Below are 19187 nucleotides of genomic sequence, written 5' to 3'. Positions count from 1 at the left end.
AATTTATTTGATTAGATTAGATTAAGAAAACCTGCTGACAGAATTCTGAAGGAAGAAATTCAAAATTCTGCTTTAAAGATTTAAAAATTCTGAGATCAAATTCTAAATTCTGTGATTTAAGGCATTTTTTGGGGTATTAATATTAAAATGATGAAAAAAATTTAAGAATAACATCTGCTTTTACATAAATGTAAAGAAGAAAGAAGAGAAAAGGCAAAATTCTGCTTTGAAAAAGTTTAGAATTCTAAAAATTCTGACATTAAAGTTTAAACTCTGCTTCAACATCAAAACTCTGACACGTTCACAGAATAACTCCACAGATGAAATGTCTCAGCTCTGACTCAGTAACAAGCAGACTTCAGTTTAGACTGCAGCAAAGCCTCATGGGAGATGTAGTCCTTCAGTATCACGAACCATAATGAGCCTCCTGTTAGAAGGACCCTCCTCCTGAGGGAGCGCTTTGAAATCACACTGAGTTTATAAACCGCTGGCAACACACACACACACACACACACACACACACACACACACACACATTTTGTTCTGCGAGTCTGCCGAGTTTAATTCTGCTGCGGAGCTCCGACCTGAACACTTGGAGCAGGCGGAGTCTGGACCGAGCAGCAGCAGCAGCAGCATGGAGAAAGATGCGAGACCGAGCTGGGACAACCCCACGCAGTTCGTGCTGGCCTGCGTGTCGTACGCCGTGGGACTGGGGAACGTGTGGCGGTTTCCTTACCTCTGTCAGAGCCACGGAGGAGGTAAGTCAGAAGCCAGCCGCTCATTTTAAACAAAGCTTCATCTTCATCATCATCACACAGTGGACACACACCTGTCCTCCGACGCGCTCTGATGGTGTGTTTGTCATTAATATTTCTGATCACCTGCTTCAGTGACGCAAATATTAACATAGAAAAAAGATTCAAAGAAGTTTCAAACATGGATTTACAACCAGAAGACAAGATTAAAAAATAAGGAATCATGTAAAACTCCCGCAGCTTCAGAGCTGTGAAGGCGGAGTCAGACATAACATTTGAACTTAAGTGTAGTTATATATTATAATACAGCTACTTTTGAGCTCATCTCAGAGGTTATTCTAGGTCCCAAAACTCATGGGACAACCAGCAGGCGGTCTGATCTCAGATGTCCCACATGCTCACGGTGAGGCCACAGGTCAGTGTTCATGTATATGTGTGGGTCATCTGCATAGTTAAGACAGAACACTTGGCTCTAAAAGAGGACCCAGGATGGACCCCTGTGGAACCCCACATGCCTGCTGACACACAGTACTGGTCTTAAAGACGGGACATGTGAGGACAGCTCCAGTCCTCCAGTCCTCCAGTCCTCGTAACATGGTTGTGTTTCAAAAGCAGCACAGTCAGAAGAATAACAATGAGCTCATGTGGAGAAACACGGTCTGTGAGGAGCATCATGAGTGGTATTCATCAGTGTTACAGGACAGACAGGAGCAATCAGACAGAAAAGACTTTCTGAGAGGGTCCAGACAGAATGATCATGTGGTCTGAGGGGGGAACTGTTCCGTCTTTGTCGGGTCTGCATGGATCACTGAGCAATGAGAGCACAGCCACTGTAATTACACGTCCAGTGAAAACAATGAGTTTGCTTCAGTAAGTCCTGAAAAGGTAGATAGATATCGCCTAACAATAGATCAAACACCTTCCAGCGGCGTGCACAGATTTATGACTTAAGACGGGAAGGAAGGAGGAACTCTTTCTCTTTCTAACATCTATTCTGCTTAAAGCGTAAAATCAATGTGTGAAAGAGGAGTAAAGCTCCGATGACTGATTAAACGTACGTAGGACTCCCTCAGGGTCAAATATGCAGAGACGTCTACATGGAACTACAAGGTGTTTTATTAACCCTAAGATAAAGAGACTACAGGTCAGCGTCGGAGGATGTGTGGAAATATGTCTGTTAATCATTCCCATATTTTTTGGAAGCGTCCCCAAAATCCTCTGCTACAGCTGGGTAACCACGGCAACTGACATTAAATCAATAACTACGATGTGTGGACATAGATGTTCATTTAAGTGTGATCTGTCACAAATACTGCAAGAAAAAAATAAAGCACTCTGTCAGTGTTGATCGATCAGTAAAGTCCTCCGTGTTACCATGACGACAGCTAGCCCTTAACTCTTTACTTAAATCTGTCCCTGAGAGACAAAATTCTTAGAAAAGTCTTTGAATTCCTTTGTTCAGTTAGAAGCAGGTCCTCGTAAAGATTAACTTTAAGGAGCTCTTTTTATGAGCTCCTTAAAGAGCAGAAACATGCTGACATGTAAACACACACTCACAGACACACACAGACACAAAACCCAGACTGAACAGGTCTGAGATAAAATACCTCATTTATAGGACTGAATGTTTTTTTGCACTTAGCATTTAGCCTCTGTCTATGCTAAGCTAAAGCGGCTGGCTAACAGGAAGCAGTAGACCGAGCCGAGCTCAGCTGGTCTTCCTCTTCCAGGAGGGTTCCTGATCCCGTACCTCCTCATGCTGGTTCTGGAAGGCGTGCCCTTATTCTACCTGGAGCTTGCCATTGGTCAGAAGATGCGTTCAGGCAGCATCAGGGCGTGGTCCAACATCAGCCCTTATTTAGGAGGACTGGGTAAGTGTGCAGTCTGCTGGATCTGCAGCTGATGGTTGTTTGCATTATTGATTAACTGTTTATGATCAATCACTGTATTCTGACATTTGATGGACAAACCAGTGGAAGATTTCCTAAAAAATGTTCCTAACAGTTCCCAAAACAACACAATACAAATGAGGATTTAAATGATAACACACACACACACACAGACACACACACGATCCTTACAGTTTGTTGTGAAAGAAGTTGTCTGTCTTAGCAAAAGCTTAACAGGCTGCACAGGGAGCCAGAAACATGGAGGCCCGCCAACACAGCGTGGCTGGGTGTCCACAAACTTTTGTCCATAGTTTGTTTGTCTAAACAAAAGCCTGTGAAGCAGAATCCACGCTCCTGAACTTCACACGTCGATGTGCATCTTTAATTTTTAACTCTTTGTTTTAGGTCTTGCTAGTGTTGTGACGTCCCTCTATCTGTGTCTCTATTACAACATCATCAATGCCTGGAGTTTCTGGTACCTCTTTCATTCATTTCAAGTGAGCTGCTAATTCAAAAAATATTACATATATAACACGAGCGAATTCTGCAACTGCATATGTGTATGTGTATGTGTACACGCTCTGACTCTGCTCTGTGCTCATTCCCACCACAGTCAGTCCTGCCGTGGTCGGTTTGCCCCATTAATTCTAACCGGACAGGTCCCATTGAAGAGTGTGAAAAGGCCTCCTCCACCCAGTACTTCTTCTACAGAGAAACACTCAACATCTCCCCCACCATTGAAGAGAATGGAGGCATTCACATGGGCCAGGCTCTGTGCTTCGTGCTAGCTTGGCTGATCACCTACCTGTTTGTTGTGCGGGGAGTAAAATCAACCGGAAAGGTATGAAATAATAACAATAAATAATATTTTACTGTCGGCACAATCATCTGTTCGTTCTGTACAAATGACCATATGATTGCTGCAATAACACACACTACACAACCACAAATGTGTGGACGCCCTTCCTCCATGTTTCTGGGTCGCTGTGCAGCACATTAAACATTTGTTAAGTCTGATGAAGGGTGATGAGGTCGAGACAGACGACTTCTTCCACATCAAACTCTACAGATCATTTGTTTGTGCAGACAAACACACAAAGTTACCATCTAAATCAGACCTGGGCAAAGTACGGCCCGCGGGCCACATCCGGCCCGCTTGCGTCTTCAATGCGGCCCGTGGACCGTACACACAATAGAAGAAAAAAAAAGAAGGCAGCAAAGTCAGCTGTTGAGCACGGCATTACCGATAACGTCTTTCCAACCCTGCTTGTCTCTTCCACGCTGCTGTACTGCTTCATCCCATCTACTCTTTGGAGAGACACGGTCGCGCTGTGTACACTTTAAAAATGCTGCGCGACTATGCTGAAATGTACGGTAAAGCGTGAAGAAACGCCACAGCGCATTCAGACGTTACCGCGGTAACGCCAACTTTCAGCCATTTCGCCATTAGAGTTAAAATTTTAACTCTAACGCAGCAAACATTAGGTGATTTAAGGTGAAACGCGGTTACGGTTGAGATAAACTACGTCATATGCCCATAGTCACATATAAATAATAACACCAAAAGCTGTTTTTTTAATCAGTTAGTTGCCTTGTTGTAACTTTAGTAGTTCCATATATCTGATTATAGTATTTATGCTATTAATGTATTTACGTGGTTATATCACATTATTTATTTTAACCTTTATTTTACCAGAAAATGTCATTTTACAAAACTAGAACAGGCTGATATATGAGGTCAGTGTTGAGTTCATATAGTGAAATAAAAACCTTCAGCTTCAGATGTTTTTGTAATCCATTCCTTAGATTAGAACTAAACTAGGCACAAATTAAAGTAAGAACTTTAATTTCAATTTGGTGAGTCATCCAGGAAACATGAGAAAGGACAGGTCTGTCTGAGCAAACTCATTCCACTGGCCTGTAATGTATGGAGTTGAGGTGGGGGAAGGTCCAGGCAGGGTTCAAGTAAGTATGTATTTATTTGTCTTATCACTCAGAACTAACTGAGGGAATTAAGATTTAACTCGATTCAAAATGCTTCTTGTAGCTTTAAAACTGCCACAACCACCAATGACCAACTCGCCGACCGATGTGACACCGAGATGCCACCACACATTGGTCTGTGTGAAACACTGCTTACAGTGATGAAAATGTAACAAGAGCATATTTATAAAAGGTAGATACTGTGCCAGTGATCTCCAATTCAATTTATATTATCATTTATGAAACAAATCCTCATGACCTGCTCTGAAGCTGCAGCAACGATCAATGAATGGAAGGTTGAAACTGTTGGGACCACATTCCATCGAATGTCAGAATACACTGATTGATTAATCTCAGACAATCAGTCAATAATGTAACAGTCATCATCAATAGACTGCAGCATTAGGACTTACACCTTTACAGCTTAAAGCCGCACACGGTGTCCACATACTTTTGAAAAACACCATATCTGCGCTCTGACAGTCACTCTACGCTCGTTGGCAGGTTGTTTACTTCACTGCCACATTTCCGTACGTGGTCCTCGTTATCTACCTGATCCGGGGCATCACTCTGCACGGAGCCGCCAACGGTATCAAATACATGTTTACACCTAAGGTAAGGCTGCACAGAGGGGTGGGGGTCTGCTGCAGTGATGGAGGCTGACGTCTGTCTGTCTGCTTTTAGATGGAAGAGCTTGCCAACATTTCCACGTGGATCAATGCTGCTACTCAGATCTTTTTCTCTCTGGGTTTGGGTTTTGGGTCACTCGTAGCTTTTGCCAGCTACAACCAGTACAACAACAACTTTGAGCGGCAGGCCATCATCGTCTCCTTCATCAACAGCGGAACCTCCATCTTTGCCAGCATCGTCACCTTCGCCATCTACGGGTTCAAGGCCACCGTCAACTACGAGAACTGCCTGGAGAGGTGTGTGTGTGTGTTCTGTGATGATGTGTGCGCCTTTTAACTCTAGATGGATGCTCTGTCATGTGGTGGTTTAGGCACTAATCTTACACAACAGCGACCTGGTTTATACTTCTGCGTCGAATCGTCGCCGTACCCCAATTCACCACTCTGGTTGATTGTTTAGCTTCTGCCATTCCCTATTTTCAGTGAACAATTCTTGTTTTTATTGTCTATATTCATGTCTGTAGTCAACAAGACGTTTTTAAAAATTCTGGTGCCTAGTCCAAATAATGGAAATACTTTGCTACCGCTACCCACCATGAGAGGGTACACTCTGGACAGGTCACCAATCTATCACTCGGCAACAATTGCACCTACGGGCAACCCGGAGAAAACCCATGCAACATGCAAACTCCACATACATAGGCCCCTTCTTGCTCTGAACCTTCTGTGCTAACCACGGCACCACCGCCTCCAAGCCGTCCAAACACGCAGCAGAGGGCTATGCGGGAGTACACGGACGATTTGACACAGAAGTATAAATCGGCCTAAACGAAACACACACGTCGAAATACGTCCGTTTTTAAAGTTTGTGTCTTTTTGTGTAATGGTCCTTTTTCATGTTCTTCCAGGACCCGCGTGCTGCTGATGAACACCTTTGATCTAGCCGAGGACAGCATCTCCATGGACAATGTCTTCGATTGGATTGAGAAGCTGAACGCAACACACCCGCTGCAGTTTGCTCAGATTGCCGATAAATATGACGACTGTAACCTGGAGAGCGAACTCGACACGGTACGTTCCTCACCGGGTCAGGTTTACTCCATACTGACACAGTTTTTATCCAAGCCAGCGTACTAATCAGGGATTAATGTTCAGTAAGTGGATGTTAGGTTTGTTTGTTTACATGTGTGGGGTCTTTATATGTGTTAGCAATATGGGATATTGGGATGTTTTTGGTAGAAGGCAGCATGACCTGACGTCAGAGACAACGCAACATGGTTAGATCTGCTCCTCAGTGGCAAGAGCCAGACAAAGAGTTCAGTCTGAGAGAGGCTTGGTTAGAGTCCAGTATCATCTGCGTAGAAGTGACATTAGAAGCCATGTATGAAGATATTCAGGGGCCCCAGCATGGATCCCTGAGGGACTCCTTGGTGAGGTGGCAAGATCTGAAAGAGGTCAGGTTAGATTTGAAGCACCATGAGTGCTAACATGACCGCTTCTGCTTCTGCAGCCATGAACCGTGTGCTCCGTCTGTTTCAGGCTGTGGAGGGGACAGGCCTGGCCTTCATCGTGTACAGCGAGGCCATCAAGAACATGCCGTTGTCTCAGCTGTGGTCCGTGCTGTACTTCATCATGCTGCTGCTGCTGGGAATGGGCAGCATGTTGGGTAACGTCACGGCCATCATCACACCACTACGAGACTTCAAGATGCTGTCCCACATGAGCAACGAGCTGTTCAACGGTAGGATCCCCACTGTGCGTGCATCACTCACCAGTAGCACCTATCACATGAGGGGTTGTGTGTTGCAGGTCTGGTGTGTTTGTTCTGCATGCTGCTTGGCCTGGGCTTCACCACCCCACCGGGGAATTACTGGTTCACCATGTTCAATGACTATGGAGCCACGTTCTCTCTGCTGTTCATCGTCCTCATCGAGGTCATAACTGTCAGTTACATCTATGGAATCAGAAGGTGGGTGTGTGTGTGTGTGGTTGTTGTGGGGCCGTTGTGTGCTTAAATTTACAGATAAAGATCAGACCCCTTAACCCCTTAAATTTTAGGTTTGAAAAAGATATCGAAGATATGATTGGTCACCGTCCCAACTGGTACTGGAAGACCATGTGGGTTGTGGTGAGTCCTGTTCTTCTTATCGCCCTCTTCATCTTCTACATCATCAACTACACCATGGGAGGGACGCCCACATACCAAGCATGGGACAAAGAGCTGGTGAGTTACCTCTTTTTAAATCCTCCATGTTTTGTACTACTGAATCAGATATTTGAAGTGACTCACGCTGCTACATCAGAATGCTAAGCTAACAGCATTTAGCATTCCTTCCTCTCAGCTGACCCACAGTCAACAACCAGGCCCATAGCAGCCTCTGTAGCCTCGTTTAGCCACATGTTAGCAACCAGAGAGAAGAAATTCTGCCTTAGATAAAAAGGCGTCGCCATGCTGGCAGTGTCACAATCTGCCTAAAATCCCATTACAGGAAAAGAGGCGGCGCTTATACCGTGAGACAGCACACACATCTGTCACTCAAAGAGACAGGTGTGTCACCCCCAATGAGGTGTAATTTTAAATCCTAATTTAATCCAAAAGGAACCAAAACCAGGCTGTAAACATGTTTCTTCCTCTCTAAAGTTGGACATTTTAACATGAAGGTCTGTGGGGATTGACTCAGTTCTGGAGACAGCCCCAAGAGGCTGCAGGGGGAACTACAATTTTGTAATATTTCCACATGGGCTTCATGTCTCAGCCCTGAAGGCTGCTGCTTTAAAAGTACTCACAGTCACCTTGTCCCCACTGCAGTAGCCTGGGTTCGAGTCCAGCCTGCAGGTCCTCGTCCTCTGCTGTCCACGCCAGTTCTTCCGGTCTCTGTCCTCTGTCAGTCTGTAGATGAGAAGTTGTATTTTACATAGCTGCAAAGAGTGAAAGAGTTTGATGTCTTCAGTAACTAACCAGCAGCTGACCTGTTGCCTCCTCAGGGTAAATCTGTGGTGACGGAGTATCCCGTCTTTGGACAAGTCTTCATCGGGCTGCTGCTGGTGTCCTCCGTCAGCTGCGTCCCTCTCACGGCTCTGTACGTCTTCTGCAGGAAGAGGAAGCACGGAAGTCGTCGGAAGCCGGAGCTCGTGAGCATGGTGTCTGCTTAGAGACAAGAGTGTGTGAGGACTGTCCGCCTGTGCTGAGCAGAGACACAAACATCAGGTTAAACAGCGGTGTTCTGTAAACTGGAGGTTTTCCAGCGACTGTCTGCTTTCTGTCAGTATTAAAGTCCGTTCATCAGATTCTAATCCACACTCTCAATCAACCAGAACCATCTCCAGTTGTTGTGGTGTTGTTGTGTAGCTATGGTTTGTCTCTCGGTCAGACAGTTGTAGTACAGTATTTCACATCACAGTTTACAGTTTGTTTCAGTCGGCCTCTCTCAGCAGCGCGGGCAGGTTTATTTGTAGAACATTCCACATTCCAACACTGGATTAGAGACTAGCAGTGGGATTAGAGAAGGTTGCGTGTACTTGTTTTGTTTTTTTTAAGTGAAACACGAGCAAAGGGACCTACACCACCAACAAGCTGCCTGAAATGAAACATGAATGTTTGCTGTAAACTCCGGCTGAATTTCCTCTGTGATTCATTTGAACACTTGGACATGTGACTGGAGGTTGTGTTAAGCTCCACCCTGTGTGTGTGTGTAAGGTGTACAAATTATTTTCTTACATCAGTGTTATAATACATAGTATTTTTCTATCTGTGTTAAAAGGGCTGCCATCAGAACATAGAGCCTCTGTGCCAAACATACTTTTAATACCAAAACATTAACGTTATACTCGAGTATGTAAACTGTGTATATACTGTAGATATGTGCCGACTAATGAGCTAATATCTGGACATGTGATTTCTGCTTTTTATTCTGTGCCAAGAAGTTAATAATATCTTTCTATCTTCCAGCTTATTTTTATTATTAAATACACTGTGTACACTGTGTGTGTGTGTGTGTTGGACTTTGGTCTCTGTTCTGCTTTTGCTGGATCTCCGTGCTGCTTTTGACACCACAGATCCCAGCGTTTAGTTACACAGATTAGAACATGAGATTATAGGATTACAGGGACAGAGCTAGGCCGGTCAGAGTGAGTCCAGTTTGTTTCCTGCCTGTTAGTCATGGTGTTCCACAGGGTTCTGTGCTCGGTCCCATCCTGTTTAAAATATTATTTAGAAACTTACTATAGAAACTATTAAACTGTGATAACACTTGTTTTTTGGACCCAAACATCTCAGATCTAGATTATCTGATAACATTCTCTCTTTGGACGACAGTGGCCTTCGGTGTGAGGAACCTCGGAGTTAACTTTGACTGCACAGATGTAACAGGTCTCTCAGGCCTCCGTAATATCGCTAAGATCAGGAGCATCCTCTCAGAGTGATGCTGAAGAACCTCTCCATGCTTTTGTCACTTCAGACTGGACTCACTGTTGTCAGGAGGTCCAGATGACCCTCTGAAAGAACTCCAGCTGATTTAGCTTCTCTTCACTGGTTTCCAGTAAAACCCAGAAGAAACTTCTAAATCCTCCTCCTAACATTCAAGGTCCTTCCCTCCATTATATAGTAGATAGACCACTCAGATCACAGAGGGCAGGTCTGCTTGTAGTACCCACACATGATGTACTGAGCGGTCCCACCCATGGAGTTCCACAGGGTTCTGTACTCGGACCGATTCATTGACTATTATTCAGCTACGACACCTTCATGCACGCATCATTACTGAACACTTGTTCTTTCTTACACCAGCCTCTCCCCCTGCTCCCCCTCTAACAGATGGTCCCTCCCATCCACATTCATTCTATAAACCTCATACAGGCAGAGCTGTGCGCAGGTCGACAAACATTCTGCTTCAGTTATATCTCAAAGTACAAAAAGAAAAGGAAACCACAAGAGCCCCATAAAACAATATAAGCAATAAAACATCCAATGCTCCGCAGCGAAACAGTAGACGCTCAATTAAACCATGAACACAGATCAAGGCTGTTCAAAGTACCTGTGACGTCACTGATAACAAAACTGATAAAACAATCCTAAAATAGATTTCATCTTACAGCAGCAAATGATCAAAGTATGATTAAAACTGTGATGGACGCAGCTGAAGATGATGCAGCAAAGTGTTTGTGTCCGTTGTAGAAGGCGCTACATTCATGGTGTTGTGCATGTTTTTCAGTTTTCTAGTCACACTGGTTCTCTGCCAGTAAAATAAAACCTCATCATGCTTCATCAGGGCGGGACAGGTCGACCAGTAAAGATCAGAATATTCCACAAAAACACTTCCAGGTCCAGCTCTGCCCCTGAAAACAACAACAACAAACAGTCAAATGTTCAGTCTGTGGTCATTTTTACACACACACACACACACACACACACTAAACCAACACTTCCTGTGTCTCACTTTTTTGGTCTTTTACCCGTCCCCGTGTGGTTAACGTCTGCCTGTCCTAATGATTGACAGCCTGTTTGTCAGTGTCAGAATCATTGTTGTGTAATTGTAGGAGCGCTTATCTTTTAAGCAGTGAAGCTGTAATAAACTGTGTTTTCTGCTTCGTCATCACGCTGTCAGAAATGATTAAGCAACATTTTATTTAACCCTTTAGAACCCGACAGAAGCTCCACACTGACCACCCGTCTTCTCTGATCAGTACCTGTGGGAGTGTTTGTATCACAGCGAGGTGGGTCACAAACCAAACACAACCACACAACCTGACCCCACTCAACACATCAGTCAGACACACAGCCTGTGTTACAGCTCACATGTGGTTCGTTTGGCTACTGTACTGCAGGTGCAGACTGTTATAGTTACCAAAAGTAAACGGACACAATAAAGGTCTAAATCTTAACCCCTTAGTCTCCTAGATCTGACATTTGATGGACAAACCGGCAGAACATGTTTCTGTTTCCAGACCAACAGTTCAAACCTCCATCCACTGACTCACTCTTAGAGGGTATTTGTCTGCACAAATATGTCCTGAGCTCATCACCCTTCATCAGGCTTTACAAATCACTAATGCACCAGACAGAAAAGTCGACCTGTGGAGGGAGGCTGTCCACATACTTTTGGACACATAATGTATTTTTGTATGTTAAACTGTATTTTTAAATGGCACCAATGACATTTTTTTTGGTCATACAGTCTTTCACATCCGTCTCTCAGCCCATGTTGTGTTGCTCCGGGTCCCGGCGGTGCTGAGGTGAGATGGTTTTTGTTGTTCACTTAGTATAACTAGGCTAAAATACAAACATGCACATGTCATAAGAAGAAAGCCTGGATGACACACTGAGCAAGATAAGAGCCTGAAAGTGGAGGTAGTGGAATAATCAGAGGAGACTTTTGAGGGTTAAAGGCATCATTCCAACAGATGCAGATGGATTTATATTAAAAACGAACAGCTTCTGACGGTACGACGAGTTTTACTGCAGATCTCTTCAAAGCATTGGAGCGGGACAGTTACTGGTCCTACACAGCACAGAGCTGCCGTACATGGATAAACAGATACTGACACCAAGAAGTAAGAAGGCGAATGAGGAGGACATACAGTCATTCATTTACAGCTGCGCTCTGATGTCGCAGCAGCAGCAGCTCCAGACCTGATCCCAAAGCATCCAGGAAGGGAATGAAGTGAAAACCGTGAAGTCCTACAGTACTTTAACATCCAGTCAGAACAAACTCCAGAGGTTCCATAAAACCAGTGGACAGACAGTCCTGTCCACCACAGCGGCTGCAGTGTGGACAGCAGCTGGCCCGCATGCTCCTAGTCTTTTCAGTGATGTTGTACACCGGGCCGGTCCCGCTGCCCACCACCCTCCTCCGCCCCAGCCGAGGCGTCAGTACAGGCTCCAGGCCTGCTGGTGCTGGGGATACTGTGATGAGAAGCTAGAGGATGAGGTGGTGAGGTCGCCAGGACCCAGCTGCTTTCCACACACACACATTCAGTCCAGCTTCTCCTTCTGGACCAGCTTGGGAGCATCTACAAAGTCCCGTCCATTAAAGAGGATGAGGCCGCCTGTCACCACGCTGGCTGTCCCCCAGAACAGAACGTAGGCCAGGGTCTCGGTCCACGTGTCACCTGGCGGGAGAGTCAACATGTTTAACACCAACGCATCTAAATCCTGTCTCTGGAGTTCACAGCCGTTTGTCTTACCCGCCATGAGGAGGCAGATGATGCACATGGAGAAGGCCACGACCATGATGATCGGTAACTGGTCGAGGAGAAGAAGAGCGGTCAGATTAAAAATCACCACGACCAGAAGAAACACACACTGAGAACTGGTCTTACTGTCAGGAACTTCCAGTCTTTGGGCTCACGCAGCGGAGTGGTCCAATCAGCTTCATCCACAGCGTAGTTACCCAGGAACAGATCGATGGAGTCCTGTGGTCACATGTTACTGATTATAATCTCATCATCTCAGAGCTTCTCTTCTGAACTGTAAATCCATACAATATCTTCCTGATGCCGTCATTTTTTTCCTGAATGAAGCTTTTATGTCTACAAACGTGCCCACACTGCAACATCTGGAAATAACGGCACCTCAGGTTGTTCTGTTCATCTCTCTTTGAACGACACCGTTGTGTAAATGTTGTATTACGCGGGTGTTTGAACATTAATGTGAGCGAGTGTGTGTGAGGGTGAGAAAGCTGTGTGTATACTTCAGATTCTGCAGATTCTTCAGTGTAAACAGGTGGGGGGGATTTGAACTGTCAGCAGCTGCGTGTTAGCTGAGGGGTGTGATTAACGGGTTACCGAGGTATGTGGAGCCCAAAGTCAGAGTTTTCAGGGTCACGAAGGTGACTTTTAACGGTTAACAGCTTAAAACAGCCAGAAGCAGAGCTCCTCCTTCACCGACAGCAACATATGAGGCTAATCTGGCATCTAGTAATAGTCTGCACGCACCTGTCTGAAGCCATCAGAGAAGTTGTTTTTGTAATAGCGGATCATGGAGTTCCAGCCATCCATCACGAGTCCCCACTGAGTCCTCTTTCCTGTCCTGAAGCATCCAGACACAGTGAAAGGAGCAGAGGCTGAATCTGGATCATTTTGCACACACAAAGCTGCGAGGTGTTCGTCACGGCAAGGCAGCGGAGGACAAAACTCACCTGGTGAAGTCCGTCTTTAAGGCACCGGTACCGGCGTACTGTTTGGCACAGGCATCGGCATTGTCTGCCCAGGCTGCATGTGAACACAACACAGTGACAGCTCAGTTCACACACACACACACAGTCACACTGTCACACTACAGCCTGAACCCTGCGGTGTGTGTGTGTGTGGATTATCTTAAAGCATCCTCCACACATACACACCTGTGTGTGAGTCTGACTCCTCAGTTTACAATCACAGCACCTGTCTGACAGCTGGGTGAATGTAATCGATGTTCACGCTGTGTCACACAGGTGACACCACTGACTCATGCTGACTGAGGGGCACCTTTCAGCTCTCACACACAGGGGAACACCAAATGACTTGTTCCTGTGAAACAATGAGGCCTGTGAGGGTCCGAGGAGCCGACCATAAATGGAGAAAGGCGTGGAGCCCGTCTGCTCTTATGGCAGCTCTAACATGCTGGTGCCAGATACCGCAGGGCCTGACAGCTTAGAAATATTCTGGCTGACCAGCAGCAGCGGCTCAGGCGGGCGTGCTGAGGCGTTACGTAGGTCTGATGGAGGCCAGCGTCTGTGTGGTGCAACACCCACCGCTTTTATACTTCTTCTCGAAGTCTGTCTGCTCCTCAAGCCGTTGGCCCTTGTTGAGGACTCCCATTCTCTGCAGACACACAATAACACACAGAATGTGAGGTGAGGATTAAACCTGAGGCTCATCAGCCCCTTCAAAGGGGGACTGGCGTACCACCGTCTGGCTCAGCAGGGCTGGATGGGGGCAGTTAACAGAAGAGGTTTTATTGGACAGCTGCTGTGAGAACACACAGAGGCTTGATGACACTTACTGTAAAGCCTGTAGTTGTAAAAGCTTATCTTTCCCTTCACCTGCTGCCCAGCACTGCCATGTTACTGTCTACTGTGTGTCATACCTGTGTGTGTTTGTCACACAGATAATTGACACACAGCAGTTCCACCTTCAATATCATGAGCATATCTCACTAAACCTGCATTTCTTTAATAAGTCTGTGGGCTGCTGAAACCTGCAAGTGACTGAGAGTAAAATCACTATAAGTCCTCCAGCAGCATCAGCTCATGCACTGAGGTTAATCAGTGACCACACACACCTACTGAAGACAATCCTGTCTCTCCCTCTCTGCCGATAAAAGTCTGAATGAGCGCTCTCGTTTACGTATTAAACATTCCGGCACACTCTCAGAACGCCACCGTGCAGCTGCTCAGTGTCCGATGACAAACTGACTTTAGAATGTGAGTTTAAAAAAGAAAGAGAGGAGGAGCAGCACTAAACTGTGAGGATACGGGCTCGTACCTGCAGCTGTGACTGCAGCGAGCGTCGGGCCAGCAGGCTCTGGATGACGTTGGTGCGGTCCAGACAGTCCATGCAGTTGCTGCGGAACGTCCCCTCCTGGTTCATCAGCACCTTCCCATCTGCATCCACCAGGAAATACCTGAATCCACACGCACAGCATTACTTCAGAGGGATGTCTGGGGAAACTCTCCATCATCTAGGCTGCTGAATATCACAGTGTACTGCACACTGACCCAAACTCATCCTGCAGGTCAGTGACCATGTCCAGCAGAATCTGCAGGCGGTGCCATCTCATCCGACTGCACTCTTTATGGAAGTCAAAAGCTATGTACCTGCAGAGAGGGAGTGGATACATCACACTTAAATAACCCAACAAACGTGAAGGCAGAGAGGGAACCTTACTTGATCATGCCGTTACCCAGGCCGGTCACCATCTTGTCAAACGCCAGCTCCAGCGGCTTCTCTGAGCCTTTCTGGTTAATCTGTGAGAGAACAAATGAAACGACGTGTTGATGGTGTCAGGGGGTCGCTTTCCTTTATGAAAGGATAGAGTCCGAGTCTCACCAGGTTTAAAATGACTTGTTTTCCATAGAGAATAATCTGAGAGTCAAAGTGTCTTTGGAATCCGTCCAGCTGAGAGGAGAGAAGAAGTGAGAAGACCAGATCAGTGCACCTCTGTTTGAATCCTGCTCGGATGCATCATGAACCTAAAGTCCTGAAACCTGCAGCTCAAGGCCAACACCAGGACCAACCTCCACGTCATCAATGAGCCAAAAAAAACCTGTGAGCTCTGCAGAGTGTACCAAAGGTCAGTTGCTGGTGTGTTTTTTTTTAGTTGTTGGTGAGTACAGATGTGTGAAGGAGACTTACGTGGTTGACTGTTTTGCTGATCTGAGGTCTCGGCTTGTACTTGAGGTTGGGCCTCTGCGACCAGTAGAAGGGGATGGAGCCTCTGGTCTGTGAAGAACAACACGTGTAACAGGTGACTCTGTTTGACTCTGATGGGGACGGAGCAGGACAGGGTGGAGGACGACGTCTCACCTGAACCAGTGAAGCTTTGGCGCTGCTGTGCTGGACGATCTGCTCCGTTTCCACGTAGTTAGCAGCATGTCCCTCTGAGTCGATGCCTGGAGACAAAACACGGTCGACGGGTCACTTAACGTCCACCGAATCTGCTGCATCTCAGCTGCTGTGTGACATTCAGTGCTCCTCTCAGTGCAGACAGACATTTCCTGTGATAACTCTCAGCTCGTGGACATCACAGGGTTAACGTGTGCGGTGTACCTCGGACGTAGTAGCGGACTCCGGCTCTGAAACAGCTCCTCCTGGAGATAATGCTCCACTCAAACACCTTTCCATTGATACAGCTCGACTGCATAATGATGACTGGGTGCAGCACAAATGTTAAGAAACTCAACGACTCCGACGTTCATGTTAAATATCACTGCAGAGAATGAACAGGCAGGAAAGGATACAGCCGTGGACAACAGGAAACACAAACTTGTGTAACTGTAGAATAAAAAAAACAAGATTTAAAACAACGTCACACACCTGGAGGCAAAAATGAAATGGAAACAAAGGAAATACGGAGAATAGAGACAGCAGGAAGTGACACGTCATTCATACAGGGTGTGAATGGTTCAGTGTGGAGGGAACATGGCCGCACTCTGCGGCTCTTTTTGCTGAACTTAAGGTGATAATGGTAACATATCAAAATATGTGGAGGATCCTTCACAGTAAATGTCTTGTGTATCATCAGTGTGGGGACAGCGGCTGAGGTTGATCTTTCTCTCACCTCTGGTTGGGCCATGAACTCCCTCAACAGATGACCGTTCCAGACAAACCGCTGATCCGCCTGGAACCCAGAAAATGACCACGTGTCACACAAAACCAAACACACAAGAGTGAATGTGGGCGTGGCCGACACCTGAAGATGGCGCCGATGCTAAGCTATTCGCTCCACTTCTGCATGTTTTCTGACATGATGACATCATTTCGATGCATCCGCTGAGCCTGAGACGGCCGGACAGAAGGTTTCATTACCGGGTCAACATCTGCAGATACCTATGTTGATGATAATATTGTACATATTGTACATCTGAGGAGCTCCTCAGAAGATGCCGGCAGCACCTGCTGAGGGAGCGTAACTGCTCCTAGCACCCTTTCACAGAGTGTCATGACTTGATGATGATGTACTGGTTCCAGTCCATCTCTCTATGCGACAGAAACCGTCCGCTCTAAAATCATTGGACTCAGATCACTGAGCACCGTGTGTGAGCAGCAGACTCAGGTGGATTGATTGATTTGATTGATTGCTACGGCACATGTGTATACGACAGTTGTCGCATCTCACCCTCTCCAGAAGACTCATCTCCTGGAACTCTGGGCTGGTGTTGGCCAGGCGCTGCAGAGTGTGGGTCAGGTCGTAGTCTGTTGCAAAGTAGAAGCCATCTGTGTGAAGCACGTTGTTGATCATGGACAGGAAGCTCTTGTTGTCTTGCATCTGTGACAAAAGACAAGTGACAGACAAACACTCTGAGACAGGTGGAGCTGCAGAGTCCAGGCAGCAGGATCTACAGCCAGCGAACTCGGTCTGCGCTGAGAGACGAGGTCCTGTCACATGTTGGTGCATAAAATCATTCCACTGAAACATCTGCAGTTTGATAGAATGATTTCAGAGCTTTGACGCCATCTAGAGGACATTACAGGAAACAGCAAGTAATCTGATCACTGCATCAGTTTCTCTATATACAGTGTACTCGTGCAGGTCTGAGGAGACAAACGGCAACATATCCTTGTACCTGGTTGTCGGTCAGGTGCAGTATTGTCTTCTTATAGGAGATGATGTCAAACTCCAGAGCCTTCCACACAGCATGGCCCAGCAGGTCTCCCACCTTCTTCTTCTTTGTGATGACCACCAGGTACATGCCTGCAACACACAGGTCATCACGGCTCCTCCATCATCTGCTCAGTCACTGCTTCTGTGAGTCTTTCAGGTCTAAGGTGTCTATGAAGTGCCGTGCCACGTCTCCGAGCTGCTTCTGTGTTTACTGGTGTTTGTGTTTGTTTATTTACTGAGCTTTATGTTTGCATTTTTATCGGCTCATCTCTGCATCCTGCTCTGTTGACAGTGAAGCAGGTATGAAGAAACAACAACAACAACAACAACAACAACACACAGCAGAGCAGCATGAAGTCCTCCCACTCCTCTGGTACATGGAGGTCCCACTCACCTGCCACCAAACGCATGGTCCCCATGAGCCCACATATCTGCCTGGTCTCAGCTGATGCAGGGACGTCTCTCCTCACTGAGGACCAACACAGGGACAGAAACTGTTACTGAGGCTCCAGAGGGACGACAACAAACAGACTCCTACTGTCTCTGGCTTTTCACACACACACACATATATATAGACTGTATGTGTAATCGCTGTTTGAATTCCAGGTACGAAGCTCTCAGACCCCACAGAGGAGGTTTGGCTCAACCTGTTATTCCTGCTGCGCTGCATGCGTGTGTGACACAGACTCTTGTCTAGCTGGTGAGTTCACATGTGTGTAAACAGTCTGTGCATGTAATTATACTGCAATAGAAAGCAGGACACTGCTGCATGTGAAGACCTGGTGCAGGTTTCTGCTGGTTTCAGCTGATTCAGACCAGATGTTCAGAGGCCAGGACCCTGCTGTGATTGTGTGTGCACAGTGATATGATCAATACCAGCATAACACACATGACATGGACCCCAAAATCCCACACCTGGAGTGGACTTACCTGTCAGCGTCATCTCTGTAGACACCCTGTCAATAGCCAGGACATCCACGGAGCCATCATCACACGCCTCTATGTAAAACTTCTCTGGTGTGGTGCGGCTGGTGGAACAGACACACAACACGGACACACAACACAGACACACAACACAGACACAGCAGAAGCGCCATCAACAGCAGAAACGGCGAAACGCACTGCGCTCAACTGGAAGCAGCTGCTTCGTCACACACGGCTAAACGTCCATTAAAATGCACCAAAGACCTCTCTGCGCTCGGAGGTTCTGTTACAGAGTCCACACGGACTCTCCGCTGTCACACGAAGCCACATTAAAGGTGGAAATCTGCGGAGAAAACTTTGCCTGCTGCACATTTAACGTTAGCATATGTTCCGCGGCGAGTGACGTTCAAGCTAGTGCTAACAACACTCAGCTGACATGTTCGCCGTTAGCCGCGTTAGCGTGAGCCGAGGCTAACAGACTGCTCATTCAAGCCGAACATGACGGAAGAAGCTCCGAGGTGTCATTCAGTGAGAATCGGAGGCACTTACAGGCTGAAACTCTCGTATGTGTTCGCCATCTTTCCTCCTGTCTGACCTCAGTGACGTGTCAACGGCTACTTCCGCATTCAGCTGTACGGGCGCGCTCCCACCAACCCAACCCCTTGCTTGGATGCGCGCACCCGACCGCAGTTCTGATATATACAGT

General features: G+C 46.5%; 2 protein-coding genes across 3 annotated transcripts; one reads left to right on the top strand and one right to left on the bottom strand.

Moving 5' to 3' along the window:
• Positions 1-488: 488 nt before the first annotated feature.
• slc6a20 (solute carrier family 6 member 20) lies at positions 489-9236 on the top strand. 2 transcript variants are annotated; one of them, XM_028425132.1, is made up of 11 exons: positions 489-758; positions 2486-2626; positions 3050-3141; positions 3258-3485; positions 5132-5242; positions 5312-5553; positions 6165-6327; positions 6796-6997; positions 7066-7225; positions 7315-7480; positions 8242-9236. In XM_028425132.1, exons 1-11 carry the CDS (start codon positions 635-637, stop codon positions 8407-8409), a joined length of 1797 nt encoding a protein of 598 aa, XP_028280933.1. In that variant the 5' UTR covers positions 489-634; the 3' UTR covers positions 8410-9236. The 2 variants fall into 2 exon arrangements, with proteins under 2 accessions (XP_028280933.1, XP_028280932.1); XM_028425131.1 differs by lacking the exon at positions 8242-9236 and adding an exon at positions 8066-8133 and having other exon boundaries at positions 498-758.
• Positions 9237-11365: 2129 nt separating this feature from the next.
• sacm1lb (SAC1 like phosphatidylinositide phosphatase b) lies at positions 11366-19100 on the bottom strand. Its single transcript, XM_028426278.1, has 20 exons — positions 19031-19100; positions 18488-18585; positions 17952-18026; positions 17520-17647; positions 17072-17221; positions 16514-16573; positions 16194-16227; positions 16003-16104; positions 15760-15845; positions 15589-15675; positions 15283-15351; positions 15121-15200; positions 14952-15050; positions 14719-14857; positions 13986-14055; positions 13392-13464; positions 13189-13282; positions 12574-12666; positions 12439-12496; positions 11366-12363 (listed from the first exon to the last, which is right to left on the bottom strand). The coding sequence occupies exons 1-20, from the start codon at positions 19057-19059 to the stop codon at positions 12227-12229; spliced, it is 1761 nt and encodes a 586-aa protein (XP_028282079.1). The 5' UTR covers positions 19060-19100; the 3' UTR covers positions 11366-12226.
• Positions 19101-19187: the final 87 nt, after the last annotated feature.

Source organism: Parambassis ranga, chromosome 16 (assembly GCF_900634625.1).
Source record: "Parambassis ranga chromosome 16, fParRan2.1, whole genome shotgun sequence".
Taxonomy (NCBI): Eukaryota; Metazoa; Chordata; class Actinopteri; family Ambassidae; genus Parambassis; species Parambassis ranga.
This window is presented reverse-complemented; position numbering and strand designations above follow the sequence as displayed.